The sequence below is a fragment of the Terrapene carolina genome, unplaced genomic scaffold, assembly GCF_002925995.2.
Source record: "Terrapene carolina triunguis isolate 2854851 unplaced genomic scaffold, T_m_triunguis-2.0 Scaffold837, whole genome shotgun sequence".
Taxonomy (NCBI): domain Eukaryota; kingdom Metazoa; phylum Chordata; order Testudines; family Emydidae; genus Terrapene; species Terrapene triunguis.
The window spans coordinates 192,382-211,723 of NW_020665188.1; the positions used below are offsets into that span (position 1 = coordinate 192,382).

The 19,342-nt window shown below is 52.5% G+C and overlaps 1 protein-coding gene across 1 annotated transcript in view; it reads right to left on the reverse strand.

Annotated features, from left to right (window-relative positions):
• Positions 1-19,342, reverse strand: part of DGKG (diacylglycerol kinase gamma) — a 113,997-nt gene that overhangs the window by 66,060 nt on the left and 28,595 nt on the right. Inside the window, exons 8-14 of the mRNA XM_026660821.2 lie at positions 11,485-11,534; positions 10,015-10,089; positions 9,080-9,199; positions 4,793-4,910; positions 3,503-3,591; positions 2,608-2,724; positions 1,103-1,201 (exon numbers count right to left, since the gene is read on the reverse strand). Of these exons, the coding sequence (XP_026516606.1) occupies positions 1,103-1,201; positions 2,608-2,724; positions 3,503-3,591; positions 4,793-4,910; positions 9,080-9,199; positions 10,015-10,089; positions 11,485-11,534 (668 nt within the window). The remainder of the gene's footprint in view (positions 1-1,102; positions 1,202-2,607; positions 2,725-3,502; positions 3,592-4,792; positions 4,911-9,079; positions 9,200-10,014; positions 10,090-11,484; positions 11,535-19,342) is intronic.

Below are 19,342 nucleotides of genomic sequence, written 5' to 3' on the forward strand. Positions count from 1 at the left end.
GAGTGGGCTTCTGCTGGAAGTTTATGCTTATTTATTATGTGCCATGCAGGTTCCCATGTGGCTGAGGAGGCGGTATCTGCTACTCAGCTTCCCGGGTCCCTTGGACTCCCCAGGGAGATTATCGATGAACCTGGAAGCTGAGTGGCAGATACCGCCTCCTCAGCCACCCCAGAACCTACATGGCCCATATAAAAGCTCAGTGTTCTCCGCCAGCCACTGCCTGGCTGCTCCTCTCCAGCACTCCACCCCCCACCCCAGAGGTCGCCGCCGCCGCTCGCTGGTTCCTCCTCTCCTCCCCGCTTGGTCCCCCCGCCGCCACGTCCCTCCTGAGTGGGGGGGAGGGAGAGAGGAGGGATGCACACTTTGAGCAGCGGTGGTGGTGGGGGGCTGAACAGGGAGGAGGAGGGAAGGAGAGGAGAGACACACGCAGCAAACGGGGCTGAGCAGGGGAGGGGGCGGGGCCTGGGGTAGAGCAGGGATGGGACTTGGGGTGCAGTGTGGACAGTGTTGTGGAAGGAAGAGGTGGGGGACGGGGAGCTAGCCTCCCCGAGGGGAAGCTTCACCCGCCATCTATGTGTGTGTGGTTTTGCTGGGCGGTGTGCACTGCAAAGCTGAGCCGATCCTTTGAAAGCCACAGTGTAATTGGACAGAAGAGGTTTCTTTGTGTTCAGTAAGGCCAGGCATGTTGTGGGTGTGAGGAGATGTGCACTCTTTACCCATCCGGCGCATGGCAGGATAGCATTTTCATGATATTTGCAGTCACAACCTTGCAAATTAAAGAAGCAAGGGGTGGTCAGAGTTAAGGTTGTGCCTTGCGGTTCCTTGAGGGGTGCCCTGCGGGCGGCATCGTGTCTGTTGCTAGAGGAGTGAGCATGCTGCAGGGCTGCGATGCTACTGGGCTGATGCAGGTCTACTGGTATCGGGCTGGGCTGACTGCTGCCTTGCCTTGGGATTGCCTTGCTCCGCGGGGCTTGCAGGGTGGAGCCATGCACTCAAGCAGACGTGGCTTTGAGTTCCCACAGGTTTCTGGGGGGGACATTGAAGAGGGCATGTGCATGCCCGTGCCCCTCATTGCCGTACGGGCCGGAAGAGACAGACATACCAGAACCACTGGGCAGATGTCAGAAGGCAGCAAGATGTGGTCCTTGAGCTGCCCCCCGTCACACTCTGGCTTCACCTGGGAGGCACATTTGTTGTGAAGCTGGGAAGAGAGAGGAAGGCGTGTGAGAGCGTGACCGCCTCCCCTCTGGGCAGCTGGCCTCCTGGCTCTGGCTCTCCAACCCTTTGAGCTGACAGCATTATGCATGGAAGCCCCAAGCACTACAGACCAGAGAGCCCTGGCACTGTAATATGGGCTGAAGCAGGGGGAGCAGAGTTCAGCTGAGGGGTTTTCTACCCCCATGACAATCGCTCTCTGCATTAGCTCTCCCCACTTCCCTGCTTCCTGGAATCCCCTCGACTCTGTCCCTGCTTGTTTCCACCCTCTTCCCATTGCCCTTGTCGCATCCCCCCCTTCACCGGGATCTCAAGGGAAGAGGGCTCAGGGCTGCTCTACTACACGTCACAGTTTTGAACAATATTTTGTCCGGTGCCATTTTTGGGGGAAGGGATCTCCGGAACGTGCCATTGCAGGAGAACCGAGACAGCGTTTTTCCGCTTGCCAGCTGCCCTCCTTGGCTCGGGTCAGTTTCCCCACAGGCGGAGCATGAAACTAACAAGAGCCTTCCTGGCCTCATTCGGATTTCTGCCATGGAACACGGATTTTGCCGCAAGGGGCATCGTGCCGATGGAAGGGTCGTGACCTGCTCCACCCCTAAGTGCCACTGTGGCGGGGAAAGTGACGTGTTGTGGGTTCCTGCAGCACAATGCCTGAGCTGTCAAATCCTCGGCTCTGCGCTAGGGAGTGCCAGGGTGACTGTCCCTCCCCGGGCCGCCTCTCAGATCTCATCTCTAACCCGAAGGAAGAGACGGTTAAAGTGGGCTGGGAAACCAACTGAGGCTTCTCCAGGCCTGCCACAGCCTTTCCCTCACACTGGCAGAGGCCATTGCCTGTATTTGTCATGCTGGCACAACGGGCCATGGGACTTGTCAGACCCTGTGTGAGTGTCACCAGGGCAGTAGAAGAGCTTGGGGAACCCAGTTCTCCTGGAGAGCTGGCACCATTCTCCTCCCCCTCGCAGAGCCTGTACATTGGGCCACCTGTTTCGGTTGCAGAGTGAGCCCAGTGCTGACGGCAGTTGCTCAGTCACAGCCTGAAAAGACACAAGCTTCCCCTGCAGCCCCTGCTGGCAGACCTGGACCCAGATATAGTGGGGTCACAGGTAGGTCATTCATTTTTCACACCGAGCCAGCCGCTGGCTTCTCAGTGGAGACCCTCAGCACTCACGGTGACAGCAATTCATAGGAGGGCTCACAAGGAACGGGGTGGGCACCAGCTCATTTCACACAGGCCAGCAGCTCTCCTTCTACTTGCCAGGCGGTAATGGGCTTTTGAACACTCCTGACATGGGCTGGTAACCTAGGAGCAAATGGTTTTGTGTATCCTACCCCCCTGGGGCCATTCAGTCTCCCTGACATCCCTGCACAGCGTCCCCTCCACGTACTCACTGTGATTTGACACCATGCACAGTGTAGCCCGGTAATACCCTGGTAGCACTTGATGCTTTTGTGGCACCGGTCACACTTGACTGGGGAGTTCCCCTCGATCCAGGTGTGCTGCATGACCTGAAAGAACAGGCGAGAAATGAAAGAGAGATGGCGCCATCTGGGCCAGCATTGAAACCCAGAGGGTAACGGGCAATGGGAATTGGGCACACAGGGAATCTGTTGAGTCAAAGGTCTCTCAGGAGACCCTGGATAAACAGGGGTCTGGACTGCCACTGCTCCGTTCCCTTGGACACTGGCCTGCTTTGCACACCAGACAATGGCAAAGAGGCCCAAGCACCAGCTGGCGCTGTCCTGTTAAAAAGAGCTGCTCTGCGAAGTTCTCTGACATCTCTCTTTGCCCTGTTCTGCGGGGGTAACTGGATGTAGGCTGTCCCTGTATGGCCAGCCAGCCACGGGGAAGGCTGCCAGCCCCATCCTCTGCTGCTCCCCCTCCTTGGGAGAGCCAGCGCTATTATAGCTTTGGGGAGCCTGGCACGTAGAGCAAACCATGGGAACCTAAGTGATCTGCAGGTTAATGGGAAGGGGTGGTTATGTGGGGGGGAACTGGCCCCATCCTCATTGTCCCCAGTATCCATTCTGGTGGAGCTTTGGTCCACTCCCAGCTGGATCTCAGGTGAGTCCATTGGCCAGTAGTCTGCTAACCCCCCAGCTAAGGTAGAGCGGGGCTTCTAAAGCTTCACTCATCTCCCCTGCTGAGCGCAGGTACACAGTTGAGCTGCCAGCCACTCTCACAGGGAAATCCCATGGCTGTCTCCAATAACAGCACATCCTGCATGGGCATTAGCAGAGCTGGAAGGGAAACCAGTCAGCAGTCGTGCACACACATGCTACTCACATTGGTGTTCCTCTTGGATTTCACATATGTGCTGATGCACGAGGCAATCTCTTTGGACACACACCGTTCATGGACGGTATATTTACAAACTGCAGCAGAAAGGGGAAAAGAAGTAGCTGTGACCCCTCGGTACATGCACGCTGCATACACTTCAGAGCCGCCCCAGGATACATACAAGAGCCAGAGCTCCCATGCATCCAGGTGATGCGCTGCGCTGGCCAGAGCCAGAGTCAGAGCAGGGAGGAAAGTAGTGGGAGCTACCCACCACCTCGCTGCCATGTGAAGGGGTGGGCTGCCTGCTAGCTTATGAAACAGAATGGGCCAGAGCCTGCAGGTTTCCAGCAACACATGCTGGGAAAGACTGAGCACCTTCAAACTCCACTGACCTCCAGGGGGAGCTAGGCACTCACTGCCTCCCAGGCACTGCTCTGCAGTTGCAGGCTCAAGCCTCTACCATCGAATTAACAGGAGAGCAGGAAGCCTGGAGGAAGATGCTGCAGGGAGGGGAGAGCAGCGCCCCCTGCTGGCAGAGATGAGCGATGGACACCATATAACTGTCTAGGGAGCTGGGGTATCGAGCCTGACCATGAGCACTTTGGAGGACCCAGCGGAACTCAGCAGCTGCGAGGAGAACAGGACCCCAGTGTAGCGGTTATCTAGGCCCTGGACCTTGGGAAGAGGGGTGCCTTACTGGGAAGGAGGGGTTGTTTGCCTGGCTGAGTGTTAATGTTGACACTCCATTCTCAGCTCTCACTCCAGGCAGGGGAGAAGGACCTGGACTAGGGAAAGGTTTTACATTCCTTGGGCAAAGCCGGGTGAGTTAGGGATCGAGGTTCAGACTAATCTCTGAATTTCCCAGCCTTTGGAGACTGCAGTCAAACATGTCAAGTTACCCAAATGAAGCTTTTGTTGTTAAGGATAGGAAAGCAAGAAAGGGCCAGAGCCCCGTTATCCGGAGCTGGGGTTCCGGCTGCAGCCCTGTTATCCAGGGCTGGGGTTCCATCCACAGCCCCGTTATCTGAGGCCAGGGTTATAGACTCATAGACTTTAAGACCAAAAGGGACTATAGTGATTTAGTTTGGCCTCCTGCACATCGCAGGCCACAGAACCTCACCCTCCCACTCCTGCAATAGGCTTGCTTTCCTCGGATGCTTGTGGCATCCAAAGCATCCTGAAAGAAATGGACAAGGGCTGTGCTGCAAATCAAGGGCAGGGGTTGAACGCTGGTCAATGTGCTGCAGTGCGACAGGCCATACATGGGGCACAGAGGGCTAGGAGAGCGGGACTCACAGGAGCAGCACAAGCCCTGTTTCCGGACCCCCAACAGCATGGTGCGACAGAAGTTGCAGTAGGCAGGTTTCTTGAAGTGCTTCAGTCTCCAGGCATGCTGCCCGTCGTCCTTCACATTCTGCAGGCAAAGCACAGCGGGAGTTAGGGAGAGGCACCATGGGGGTCCGGGGTAGATGGGGCAGCAATTCGCTGACACCAGGGACTGTTCAAGGTCCATTCTGGAGAAGGCGGCTGATCTGCTTGTGCTTTTCCACTGTGTGTTTAAGGACAATAGCGAGTCATTTGGGTAGCTTTACCCATTTCTCTCCATTGCTCGTAAAAGTTCCCTAGAGTCAAACACTGACAAACAAAGTCCCCCTCCCCCGACTTCTTCCCATTAGCAAACTGGGAGGGTGTCTCTAGCAGGGTCCCACAGGGGTCAGTCCTGTATCCGGTACTAGACCATATTTTCATTAATGACTCGGATAATGGAGCGGAGACTATGTTTATACAATTTGCGGAGCTGGGAGGGGCTGCCAGCATTTTGGGGGATAGGACTAGAATTCAAAATGACCTTGCCAAATTTGAGAATTGGTCTGAATTCACCAAGATGAAATTCAATAAAGACGAGTGCAAAGTACTTCACTTAGGAAGGAAATATCAAATGCACAACTGCAAACTGGGGAATAACTGGGTAGGTGATAGTACTGCTGAAGAGGACTGGGGGTAATAGTGGATCACAAATTGAATATGAGTCAACAATGGGATGCAGTTGCAAAAAAAGTGAATATCATTCTAGGTTGTATTAACAGCAGTGTTGTATGGAAGCCACGGGAGGTAATTGTCCCACTCTACTCGGCACTGGGGAGGGCTCAGCTGTGTCCAATTCTGGGTGTCTCACACTAGGAAAGATGAGGACAAACTGGAGAGAGTCAAGAGGAGAGCAACAAAAATGATAAAAGGTTTAGAAAACCTGACTGATGAGGAAAGGCAAAAAAACTGGGCACGTTTAGTCTTGAGAAGAGAAGACAGAGGGGGGACCTGATAACAATCTTCAAATATGCTAAGGGCCATTATAAAGAAGATGGTGATCAACTGTTCTCCATTTTCTCTGAAGGGAGGACAAGAAGCAATGAGATTAATCCGCAGCAAGGGAGATTTAGTTTAGCGATTAGGAAAAACTTTCTAATTATAATGTAGTTAACTCTGGAACAGCCTTCCAGCGGAGGTAGTGGAATTGCCTGTTTGCTGGGGAACTCGGAAATCCCTGAAGATAAGGTTGTCCCTTCGGATATGTCTACACTGGAGCTGGAGGTATCATTTCCAGCTCGAGTAGACATATCCGCTCTGGCTCTGACCAAGCTAGCGTGCTAAAAATAGAAATATCACTGCAGCAACGTAAAGGGTGGGATGGGACAACCACCCAAGTCTGTGCCTCGGGTTTCAGACAGGATCATACTTGGGGTGACTAACCCATCCAGCTGCTCATGTTGCTGCGGCTACACTTCTGTTTTTAGCATGCTAGCTCTATGAGCTGGAAATCACACCTCCCGTGTAGACGTACCCATAGTGTGCCAGGCAAAGAGATGTACAGGTTAAACCATTACATAGAATATGCTTCACATCTAGCTTTCTGGTTTGCTAGATCCTCCTGAACAGGTGGAAATACGGCAGCTTGGTACCTACATACATGGACACGTTCCTTATTAAAGATAGCTTGGGGGAAGACCACGCTATAAACAAATACAAAACCATCCGGCACTATTCAATCTTCTTCCAATATTAGGCGGATAAGAACACTCTGAACCAACAGCCCCATGATGCTGGCTGCCATCTCTTATTTTCTGGGACTGTAAAGGCCATCATTTCTGTACTGAAGAATCCTAGCTCGCTTCCATATAAACAGTGGGGCTCCAGTCATCCAGCGATCTAGAGAGGAATTTCCCAGATAGATAGTCTCTCTCAATCTCACACACACTTGAGTTTAACAAATAATTCATTTCACTCATTTTGCCTCTTTCTGTTTACCAGCTGCCCACAAGTAGCTTACAATTGATTCCAATGTATTTGCTATGCAAAGTCATTTGCTGAACAATTAAAGCAAATCATTCCTGCTCAGCCTGTGCCCAGTTTGTTCAACCTTCAAGCTGTGCTGACTCTAGAGAGATTACACACGGTACGTTTGTGTTCCCTGATTGGATGAGCACAGCTCTTCGGCTCAGGTTTAAGGCACAAGCACTTTCCAATAGTCTTAAAATTCCCTGTTCCCTTCAACATTCCTGCCAGTCAGTTTGTTCGCTAGCTTATCTGGGGAGGTCAAACACAAGAAGGGGCACAAACACAGCTGCAGTGAATGCGTTTCACATTTCAAATGACTACGTACAGCAAATTTTACTGGGATGAATTCAGGCCTAATATACACTTTAAATATAAAGAACTTCATCAGAATGAATAATTAACCTCTGGAAGTCAGGAAATACCTTAACTCCATCCCTTGTACTTCATCACACAGTGAATCAGTCCCATAGCAGACACGGGGCTATCATCAAGTATTTGACCTGCTCTTCACATTTTTGAAATGATTAATAATAAAATAAACTATTCCACATGCCAAACAAAAAGCCTGGTGTGCTTGAGATCCCAAATCGCTGAGACAAGAGAGAGACTGAAATCTTAGGTGGGAACCAGGGGTGCTGGAAGGGGCGGGGAGGGGGCCATGGCAGTAAGGGTGAGCAACGGGAGGAAGGGGAGAGGTCTTGGGGGGGGGGAGAGGTGGCATGGGGCAGGGTCTCGGGGGAAGGGGCAATGCTAGGGCAGAGCCTCAGGAGGAAGGCGTGGTGTGGGGGCAGGGCCTCGGAGAGGGGCAGTGTGAGGCGGTGGGGCCACGGTTTTGGGTGCCGATGGGCCCCCCACTGTTAGGAAGCTTCTACTGCCCCTGGTGGGAACACCTTTTAACAGTCAGCCAAAAGCACTTTTCTCTTTCAAGATCTAAAATCTCTGTCCTCAGGCGTCTCGCCTTAGAGCTGCTGATGCCACTGGCAGCTGGAGCAGCATGGCCCACCATGCACTGGACGCTATCAGACTAGACCACAGAACACAGAGAAGCCTCAGAGCCTGAACTCAGGCCTTGGCAAGTAGGTGAAGAGAGACTGTCTGGAAAAGTTTCGGGCCATATTCATCCCTAGTGTGACTCTGGCCCTTTAAAATGTATCTGAGCTGCCATTTCCCCCCATGCCCATGTACTGCCTGTGAATTGGGACTTTAAAAGATTTTGTATTTGCTGATTTTCAAGACCTCTCTTCCGGGCTAGCTCCGCAGCTGAGGCAAGGCAGCGTGGAGCTGAGTGATGCCAGCTGAGGAGCTGGCCTGCAGTGGCTCCCTGCCATTCCAGCCTGTCCCTCTGAAGACATTCGAAAGGACAGTTTGGTCTTTAAGGAAGGCCCCATTCATTTTCTATCTAGTCACCGAGCAGCCTGATTCCTGTCAAAGGGCTGGCTCTGTGCAGCACATGCACTCCCCACAGCATGGCTGGAAGGAGGGTGAGAAGACATGGTTGCAAGTGTTCAGTTTGTGAGACTCTGGTGCCCTCCTGTGGTCCTAAGTTGCCCTCTGAATGTTGCACCAGCTGTCCCCAGCATCTGACCTTTCTGCCTAGCTCCTTTGTGACCATTCATTGTCTAACCCCCGTCAACACTGCCATTACAAATCGCAGGCAGTAATCAGACCAGCCTGCCCCCATCAGAAAGCAGGGTGGTTTTCCTGCTGCCCCCGGGCAACACCTGAGCGTGAAGGCGTCTGTATCAAGGGGGGTCGTTCGAACACCACACATGCAGAGCAGAGGGGGTAGGTGCAGAATAATGGCCCCAGGGTGATATGCAAGTGGAGATCTTCCCGGGCCCTTGCTGGGACACTGGCCCAGTGCAGCCATCTTAGAGGTGAACTCACACCTGGGATGCTGCCACAAAGCACATGCCAAATGGAGTCCTTGGGAAGGCCGCAAAGGAGCTCTGCAGGGGCTGTAATGTACCTGGAGTGGGGTGAAGGAGAAGCAAGCCCTGCACAGCTTGCCCCGGCTAGCCAGCATAGCCACTCTGTCCCAGTGTTCATTTCCACCCTGGCGTGGTCAGAACCCTATTCTCCGGGCAGAGTTGTTGCAGGAAGGAAGTGTTCCCCCCTACCCCTCTGCCATGCCCCAGTTCCTCCAGCCAAGTGCCTGGCAATTGAGTTACACCTGAACTCCGGGTTGTACATCTCTGGAGACCAGCCCTGTAGGGCCTGTCCCATCTAAGCCCAGCCCTGGATACTCACAGTCTCCATCCCCAGCAAGACTAGCAAGGGGATGGTGGTCATGCCGCCCCGGATCCACTCTTCCAGCGTCACGGTGCCATCATGATCATAGTCTATTTCCTCCATCATCTCCTTCAAAATCTAGAGGAAACAAGAGTCCACGGAGTCCCCATATTCCTGAAGGTAGTGATCCCGCTCATCGCACGCACCTTGAACAATAGCCAGTGATCCTGCTCATCGCACGCATCTTGCACAACGGCCAGTGATCCCCCTCATTGCACGCACCTTGCACAATGGCCAGTGATCCCGCTCATCGCACGCACCTTACACAATGGCCAGTGATCCCGCTCACTGCACACACCTTGCACAATGGCCAGTGCATTCCCATATTTTAAGTACCAGATCAATGACCCGAGGCAGAGGCCTACGCCACTCCAAGAGGCCAGCACAAACCCCAAAGCCCAGAACATTTCCACCAGCCCTGTCTACCCCTCATAGTGCAGCCCTCTCCATGCTCTCTCCCACTCCTTACACTGGCACGCCCTCCTAACTAATCCATCAGGTCTCTCCATGCACCTCTTCTCTGAACAGCCCCGGATGATTAAGAACAGATGCATGAAGACAGGTTCTTTGTTCCTTAGGTACTAATCTAGTCCTGCCTATTTCTCACCTCGGGTCTCCATCCTTGACATCTCTACCATCTCCACCACAGCTAATTGCCAGGAGCAAGCAGAAGGCTCCTGGACAGCAAAGACCCTGTTCAGAAGCCCAGGAGTGGGGGAGCCCAGCGCCTCCACACAGGGATATCTCTGGGAAGTCACACTTGGGGCAGGGGTGTTTTTCCTAGCTCGTAGCACCAGCAGCTCATTCAGGTGGAATTCACCTCAGCCTTCCCCACTCAGTCTTTCCCGACCACCGCCCCCTGCCCAGCAGTCAGAGGCTCCGCTGTCACTTACCGGCTTGAGCTCCGTCGAGTCCCACTCCAAGTATTCTGCCACGTGCACCATTTGGTTGATGATCCGATCTAGCTCCTGAGCTCAGACAAAAGGAGGAACCAAAAGAAACAATCAGCGCTGCCCCTGGGACATGAGCAGGCGGGAGATAAGGCATGTGGATCAGAGCCCTGCTGGGGTAGAGGCTACCCGCAGACACACAGAGAGGCAAACCCTCACCCAACCTTACACCCCAGCCACTCCCATTGGTTTCAGTGAAGAGCGGGTGGGAAATTTTCCATCAGAAAAGAGTGTTTAGTTGGAATTGAGATTCCAACGGCTGGGATTCCTGCCAGCTCGCCCACCTGCTCCTTAGCAGCCCGCCTGGGTACGTCCACATGGCGCTGTGTTAAAACACAGTGTAGACACATATCCCTGATGGCTGGTAGGTCCCCAGCTCCTTGACAGCCCACAAGCCTTGGGGGACCCAGCTCCCGAGATGCCTGGCTCTCAGGCTCCCCAGCTCCCTGCTGGCAGGCTGCTGGGGCTCTGGGCAGCTGGGGGAACTGGAGAAACATTGTGAAAAGACCCAAAGGAAATGTTACTGAGACTTTTTCCACATTAAATGTTGGGGTTCCCGTTCTGTAGGACATGCAGATATTTTATCTTCCATTTGGTTTCAGACCCACTTTTTTGTTTTCCTCAGGGAGTTCCCCAGGCAATGGGAATCCCAGTTTCTAGCAGCCTCTATCTCAGCAGGGCTATTCGTGGAGTTCAGTGCCAGTCAAGGTGACTAAGCATGTCAGAATCCATCCCAAATGGACAAGACAGAGAAACGGGGGTGTGTGGGGGGAGGGTGGAAGAAAGATAGCAGGGAGTCCCCCAAAATTAATGTAGGGGCCTCACCAGGAACCTGCAACAACCAGAGAGCACAAAGTCCAGAACTGAAGGCAGGGGAGGGTCTCTCTCTCTCTGCCCGGACTGAGGGTGTGGCTATGACGGTGGCTTTTGCTTTGTAGTGGGGCACTGACCCTGAGGAAATCACGCCCTTCTCTTCCACCTAGAAACAAGATGGCCGAGCGAGAAGCAGGTGATTGTTTGAGGGAGGGGCATTGACTGCACTTGCATCTGGGTAGCTTCTTTGCACGGTGGCTGCCGAGAAGGGGCCGCCTGGCTAGAAGGAGGTGACACACCTGCAGCCCGGGCCAAATGGCCAGCAGAGACCTATGGCAGTGCATCAGAGGCGGTCCGCTGCAGTGCACGTAAACACTACAGGTCTCTGTCGGCCGGCCTGATGAACTAGCTGTCTCTCTGGGAGACAATACATATTCCATAAAGAAATGGCTGGGAGGACAGGGCTGGTTTTTGCAAGCGTCCCTCCAAGGGCCTCCTAGGGCCCTGTATTGCCCTTGCATACCCAGCTGCCACCCCCCCAGTATCAGCCAGCTTGTGCAGCTACATGCAGTGAGGAGAGCTCCGCATGCTAGGGCTTACCGAGCTGTCCAGGACGCCGTTGCCATCAGTGTCGTAGAGACGAAACATAACTGCAAGAGACACAAAGACACGGGACATTAGGGACAGCGGAGTGTGGGGCGAGCTCCTGGGGTTGCCTCTTTGTCTGTTGGCGCTCGGTCCTGGGAGGAATGCAGCCACTGAACCTGCAGCCTCCAGCCCAGACCCTCTCAGAGGTGCGAATATGGCATAGCCAGCTGTTCCTCTCTCCTCAGTTGGACACCACCAATCCCCGGATACGTATACGGGCTGAGAGCCTCCAGCGCCATGCTGGCGCAATGCCGGATCTCCATGGAATAGCACTGGCATTAAGGTAGAGTGACGTGGCGGAGAACCAGGCCCACTGTCCCCATCGCCCCTCGTCCCCCTCAGCACTCTGCCCCCAACCCCGGAGTGGTGGTGGGCGTAGGAACATCGTCTGCCTCAAACTCAGCCCCCCGCAGAGGAAGGCTCCCTGACCCAGGTGCTCCCCACACCACCACGAGGGGAAGTGAGACCGTGCAGCTGTAGTGGCAAGTGACTTCAAGACAAGGACTGAAAAGCAAGGAACGCACAATCCAGTGGCAGCTGCCAGAACTGCCAGGGAGCAGAGCTAGCAAAATGGGGGCTGGCAGACAGACCCCAGAGGTCAGCCTGTGTGCCTGGGCAGCTAGGTGGGTGTCGATCCTAGCCCTTTCCCCGCCCTCGGCTTTTGCCTTCAGAGCATGTGCTCTACAGGTCAGGAGCAGTGCTACTGCAATAACGCCATCAAACCAATACGGCAGGGGTGGCCAACCTGTGGCTCTGGAGCCACATGCGGCTCTTCAGAAGTTAATATGTGCTCCTTGTATATGTAAGGGGACTGTTGCCCCCTTACTAACACTCAGTGGGGGTGTTTTGGTTGGTTAGCTCCCAGTACCAAAAGGGGAAGGGTCAATGGGAAATCAGGACCCTGAGACTGACAGTCCCCAGGAACAATGGGCAGAGGCCAATGCTCCAGGTCAGCCTGAATGACAGGGCAGGCAGGCTAATCAGGGAGTCAGGAGGCCAGGAGGATCCTGTCCTCCGTGTGAGCCAGAATTGCCTGGGTCAGACAGAGTGGGGCCAAGCTAAGGAGAGCGCAGGGGTCCAAGCTGAGCTAAGAGCCATGCCAGCCAGTGGGGCCAGGGACACAGCCCAGAGAGAGCAGATCCTGTACTGGGAGCAGAGTTGCAGTCCCAGTGCCAGAGGGGCCAGAGAAGCAGCCCAGGGAGCTGGAGGCAGAGCAGCAGCAGCAGTGCTGAGGCAGAGTGGAGCTGGGGCTGGAGCCAGGTGTGGTGAGCAACTGGGGCCAGCCAAGGGGGGACCCTGGGCAAAGGGCCCAGCGCAGAAAGATACCCCCAGCCAAGGTTCCTTGCAGGCCAGACCGGGAGGGGGATCTTAACTCGACGGGGGGCTGATGCTGGGAAGAAGGTCCCACCACCCAAAGCCCGGAGGTGTGTGGCCACCACCAGAGCAAGCGTCCAACCTGCAGCATCCTTGCAGCCCAGCCAGGGCCTGAGAAGGAGGCCTGGGACCTACAAGGAACAGACTGTGCACTGCCCTGATGTTCCAGAGACACTGTTTGTAATGTTCCCTGCCACAGAGCGGGGTGATGTGTTTCCTTCAACCTTTCCCATTTTTCCTTATTTTTTTAAATTAATTGTTGATTAAATAACTTGTATTTGCTTTAAATTGTATGTATTGATCAATGGGTCAGTGAAGTGCCCAGTGCAGAGAGAGCACCCCGGAGTGGGGACACCCTAGCCCCTGTCCTAGGTGACCACAGCAGGGTTGGGAGTTGAGCCCCCCCAGGAATCCTGGGCCCAGCCTTGTTGGGGTTACAAGGACTCTGCCAGACAGGAGAGTGGAAGGGGAGTCCTCAAGGGCAGGGAGGCCTCTGGGTAAAGGAAGTGGGAGTGAGCACTCAGATCCTTTCGCTAGCCCACCTCACTGGGGTAGTGCAGAAGCCAGGAAAATTCCCCACAATAGCGGGACCATTCCCCCGCTTACATATAGCCACCAACTCCGGGGCTGGAGCTACAGGTGCCAACTTTCCAATATGCCAGGGGGTGCTCACTGCTCAACCCCTAATTCTGCCACAGGCTCTGCTCGCACTCCACCCCTTCCTGTCCCCTCCCCTGCAGGGCTGCCTAGAGGATTCAGGGGGCCTGGGGCAAAGCGGGGGAGCTGCGGCGCTTGTACTCACCCGGCGGCGGTCTGGGTCTTCGGCGGCATTTCGGCGGCGGGGGGCCCTTCAGTCGCTCTGCATCTTCGGCAGCACTGAAGGGCCCCCCGCCGCTGAAATGCCGCCGAAGACCCGGACCACCGCTGGGCCAGGGCTCGCAGGGCCCCTGCGGGGCCTGGGGCAAATTGCCCCACTTGCCCCCCCCCTCTGGGCGGCCCTGCTCCCCTGAGCCTGCTATGCCCTCGCTCCTCTCCCTCCAAGCCTCCTGCGTGCCATGAAACAGGTGATCGGGAGGTGTGGGGAGGAGGGGGAGGTGCTGATCGGCGGGGCTGCCCGTGGGCGGGAGGCACTGGGAGCGGGAGAGGGGAAGCTGATGGGGGGCTGCTGACGTATTATTGTGGCTCTTTGGCAATGTACATTGGTAAATTCTGGCTCCTTCTCAGGCTCAGGTTGGCCACCCCTGCAATATGGGGTCAACATTACTCCAGAAGAGCAAGACATTTGCTAGACAGACAGTGCAGCCTAGTGGACAGAGCCTTGGGTTAGGATGCAGGAAATTTGGATCCTGACTCAGCCACCGGCCTGCTGGGTGACCTTAGGCAAGTCACTTCACCGCTCCATGCCTTAGTTTCCCCATCTGGGAAATGAGCTCCTTTGCAAAGCGTCTAGAGCTCTACGGATGGACAGTGCCAGGTAACAGGTAGAGAGTACCTCACTTCCTCCTGGGTGTGGCAGGAGAAGCAAGAACACAGGAGACAGGCATTCTCAGCACACCGCAGGCATGGGGCAGCTCTGAAGGACAAACATGTAATTGTTTCTGAGCCTCAGATAAAGGAGGACTTGAAGGTGATATTGAACTTCTCCCGCCTGACTTCGTCAGCTGGGAGCCAGTAAATTCTTGGCACCTGGGGAAGTGTTTGTTTTAATCTTAGAATATAAACTCTCCTGCAGTGCTTAAGGCTTAACAGCTTGACACTTGTGCTCCAGGGTTGGACTGGGCCACCTCACAATCTCTCACCATGCAGGGACTTTTCCCTAGTGGCTGTGGCATGTGCTCCAGCATTTAAGGTTTTATTTAAAAAAAAAAAAAAAGTCTTCAGCACTTTTGGTTACAGACAGCCTTCCAAATACAAACCCCACTTAGACCAGTACGGCGAGATCTGCCTGCATCTGCAGACAGCCTGAGACAATCGCTTTGAGATGTCTGAACTGCCCCACGCATTTAAAGAGGCGTTGACGCTGGAGTCTAATGATGACACCTTAAATAGCAACACTTAACAGTTTCACTGCTGATCAGAGTCCATAAGACAGGAAAGGGACGGTCATATTATGAAGAGAGGCATTATGTAGTGTGAATGGGCATTTCAGTGGGTATCATGAGCAGCGTGTGGGAAATGATCCCTGCTCATTTTTTCAAATCGCCTCGCTGCTAGTACTGCTCTCAAGAGCTGCAGCCATTGTGTATCTCGTTAGCTGTGGGTTCCCATTCTTTGGCTACATTTTGTCTTTTTTCCAGCTTTAGAGTGATGTGCAAACACAGTCAGAGAGCAATGAAGGTGGCAAAGACGGAATTGCTCCAATAAACCCACTTTACAGCCAACACCTCTAGTCCCCTGTTTATATAGGGCCACTAGAAATTCTGCCACAATAAAACACATTTTAAGATGCTTTCAAGATGGTTTCATAAACCACTCACCAAAAGATCCCGCCCCCCCCCCACCACAGTAAGCATCATCTCCTCCTCCAAAACCCTAAAACTGTAACACAGCACCCCGTTAGAAAAATCATAAAAACAAAAGACAACGCAGGCCACACTTGTGCTCCAGGGTTGGACTGGGCCTAGGGGGCAGCCTCGTGCAGTGCTTAATTTGTGCCAGGGCTTGGCAGGGCTTGAGCCCCAGCACCTCTGTCAATACAAATTAAGCACTGGCCTTGTGCAATTGCATTGCCTGCTAATATGACAAGGACCTCTTCCCCTTGCAATGGTTTGATGTGTGTGATCCTCAGATAGACACAGGCTGGTAGCAGCATCCATCCCTCGGCACAATAACCTACTCTTTGCTCATCTTCCTTCTGCTGCTGATCTTTGTGTCGGCTAACAAGCAACGGCACGCAGGCAGTGAATTCACAAGTGAATGACTAAAGCAAGCCTCGGGCAGAAGGCCAAGCAATTTTAATGAGCACAGCGGAAGAGATGAGTAATTATCGCCCAGCAATGCATGGCCTTTCTTGTCTTATTGCCGCTCACAAACAGAATCTATAAATAAGTCTTGTGCGTGTTCTGTGAACCATTTAAAATAGACAGTTGCTAGCTCCCAGGATCCCCTGCTGTGCACTCTGGCTCCCCAAGGAGCCTGTCTATGCTAGGGACATGTTCTCAGAATTTCCCCTTGGTGTTTGTGCCACTGTCGTCAGCCACGCTGGGAGCCCTAGTGTAGACAAATCACCAGTGGCCGCCAGTGTAGTCGGCATTGGGTCATTTCAGCCTGCTCTGGGCGAGGTTCTCTGAGATGGTTTTAAAAATGTGGCCCTGCTAACCTAGGGTTCCCAACGAGGCTGACTCAGTATTAGCCAGTACTGGATGTTTTCAGCCCAAGGCCAGGTTTTAAAGCTATTTAGGCGTTGCTGCACTCAGCATTGCAATGCCAGTCTCATTTGCCAAAAGGATTTAGGCATAGAGGAGCCAAAATTCCACTGACAGTCAATGGGGCTGAGGCTCCTACAGTTATGTCTACCCAGCAACTGGACACCTACTCTGGGGTCATGTCACCTCCCCTCTGATTTGCTCCTTGGCTTGTACTGAGCATGCTCAGTAACACTGCTGAAGCTGGCTGCTCTCACTCTATCCCCCCACTATGGGCAGGCGCAGGTGGACTCTGGCTGTGTAGACTTCCAGACTCGGGCTGGGGTCTGGGCTCTAGGACCCTGTGTTGGGATCCACTAGGCATAGCTACCAGGTAACTCGGGAGAGCGGAAGGCTAAAGTGTCGATGGAGCTCTTTTGCTCTGGGCCTATCTGAAACCCCCAGACTCCATCTTGTGAACTCTCATCTACTCCTGTGCTAACTGCTTACATGTTAAAGTAGAAATGTATTGGTCAGCATTTTTAGCAAATGGCTGCAGTTTCACTCACACTAGCAGAAATAATAGAGATAAGGAGGGAACAGAGAGATAGTTAGTTTGCAGCTGTTTTCCCATATATCCCCAAGGTATTTAGTGCAAAGGGTCAAGGAACGTACCGTGTTCTCCCTTCAAAATGACAAATGTATCCGCAACAGATGTCTCTTGTATCCCCTTCCCCAAAATAATATGTATTCTGTGTAACCTGTTATTTATTGGTCAGCATAATGACGTAAAAAGGATGAGAACTGAGTTGTTTGTTACTGATTATAAAAAGGGCCTATGTCGCCCATGTAAGGTGTGTCTCCTCTGGCACGAGCCGAGGTGCACCCTCTCAGCTGACTGACAAATAAAGGACCTGGTACCCGTCTTCTTGTCTCTCCGTGCCTCCTTGGTGTAATTAGGTAAGCTCCGGGGGGAAACGAGCCCTATTTGGCTAACACCTGCAAGTTAGGAGAGTCCCAGAGCCTGGGCTCCAGCCTGAGCCTTTAAATCTACACAGCAATGAAACAGCCCCGCAGTCCTACCCCATGAGCCCCAGTTGGTTGGCACAGGCCAGCCGCGGGGTTTTCTTTGCAGTGTAGACACACCCTAATTGCCGAAAACTCCTTTTGAAAATGAGACTTAGGCTCCTAAATCCACTAGGCATTGAATGCTAAGCACAGCCCTGCCTAAATTCCTTTAAAAATCTGTGCCCGAGTCCCTAGCGTCGAGAGAGGCCAGTGTTCAGCAGAGCTGCAGTGCTCTGAATCACGCCTGAGTCATGCCAGAGGACACTGTGAACTAGGTGAAATAGGCACTTCTTTCCACCTGATAAGGATGAGGCTGTTTATTATATAGGCAGTGGAAGGCTGAGGATGGCCTTAATTGGTCATTTCCTTGCTTGCAAGGGCTGGGGTTTGGGAAGAGATGTGAGAGGCTGTCACGTAACCACCCCCACTAGATGTTTAAATGAAACGTTTGGGGCTTGGAATTCTGTACCGAGCTCCTGGCCCATCGGCGTACAGGAGGGAAGCACAACGGAGCGAGAAGACACGGTTCCTACTCTCTGTTCTACCACACGCTCCCAGGGTGACCTTTGACAAGTCGCCAAAGGCTAGATTTCATTGGCACTACTCCTGGTGGGAGGTCTCATTCAGTGGGAGTCAGGGTGGGTACCACAATCTGGCCCATGCCCTTGGGTTCCCCATGAGAATGGCTGTCCTCGCCATGCTGGGGAGTTGTGAGGCTGAAGGGGTGGGTTGAGCACTCTAAGATCTGTGGGCGAGGTGCCAGAGATGAGCAAACCACTGCTGTAAAATATCAACTCTGACGCAGGAAAATCTTACCAATCCAATGTATTTCTTCCCATCCTCTCCATACAGGGTGTCGATGTGCTGCCCTTCTCTGCTGTGCAAGGTGAAAAGCCAACTCACATAGTATGTCCTGTATAATTAACAATGAGCGAGGGCACCTACAGCCTTGGGAAGGGATCTTTTCCATTATTTTAAATCAAAATGGATAAAATCAATAAATACCAGGAGTGAGACATAGCAGGAATGTACGTGTGCATATTTGAGCAGTCGAGCTTTCCCCATGTTTTTTCCCCAAGAAAAATCCTGAATGTAATTTTTTCATTTGGATTTTTTTCTGAGGGAATGTTTTAAAACAAAATGCAATTGTTTCAGTTCACTTTGATCAGAAATTTCCATTTCCTTTTGGTTTTACAATCAAAACATTGTCCACATTTTGGAATTTGGTGCTTTCCCTTTTCTCCCTCTTTTTTTACCCTGGAGACGACAGAAAAAATGTTGCTATCGGGTTATTTTTTCATTTTTTCCTTTGTGACTTTTCAAAACGTCTGCAGCTTTGGAAAAGTGGCAGAGAGGCCCAAGGAAAAATGACACTCTCTAGCGTTGCCTGGTGTTCGTTATGTGGGTCGTACTTATGGCAGGTTGAAATTTTTTTGTCAAAGCAGTTTCCCATCACAAAATACTATTTCAACTAACCGGAATAAAATTTCTGTGAGTTTGTAGAGAAAACAACTGGATTAAAATCATTTCGAAAATGTCATAACTTCCCACGTTGACATTTTTGGTATAAAAAGTTTTGATTTTTCATTTCAAAATGACTTTTTGTTTTGAAATGCATTTTATATTTAAAAAGTAAACAAATTACAAATGATCAAACTTGAAAGGAATGTTTCAAATTTCTCAAAACAAAATGGTTCAGTTGACCAGAACTTTGTTTCATGACAAATTGTGACATTTTGATTTTTTGTCCTGATTCAGAATGCAATTATTTTTCAAAAGCTCAACATTTTCTGTGGGATGGAAAACTCGTTTTCCCATCAGCTCTAGACATGCTTTTTTCCACATAGCAGACAGAACGTCATGTACACATCTGAGGGAGAAGGCTGTATAAATACACCCTCTAGTCTAGGAGAAACTACCCCGTGTTACAAGCTGGGAGCCCAGGAGTTTTAATCCTAGCTCTTCCTCTGTCTGCTGTGAACATTTTTAGCACCTCACAACCTTACTAACCAAGGCCTCATCAC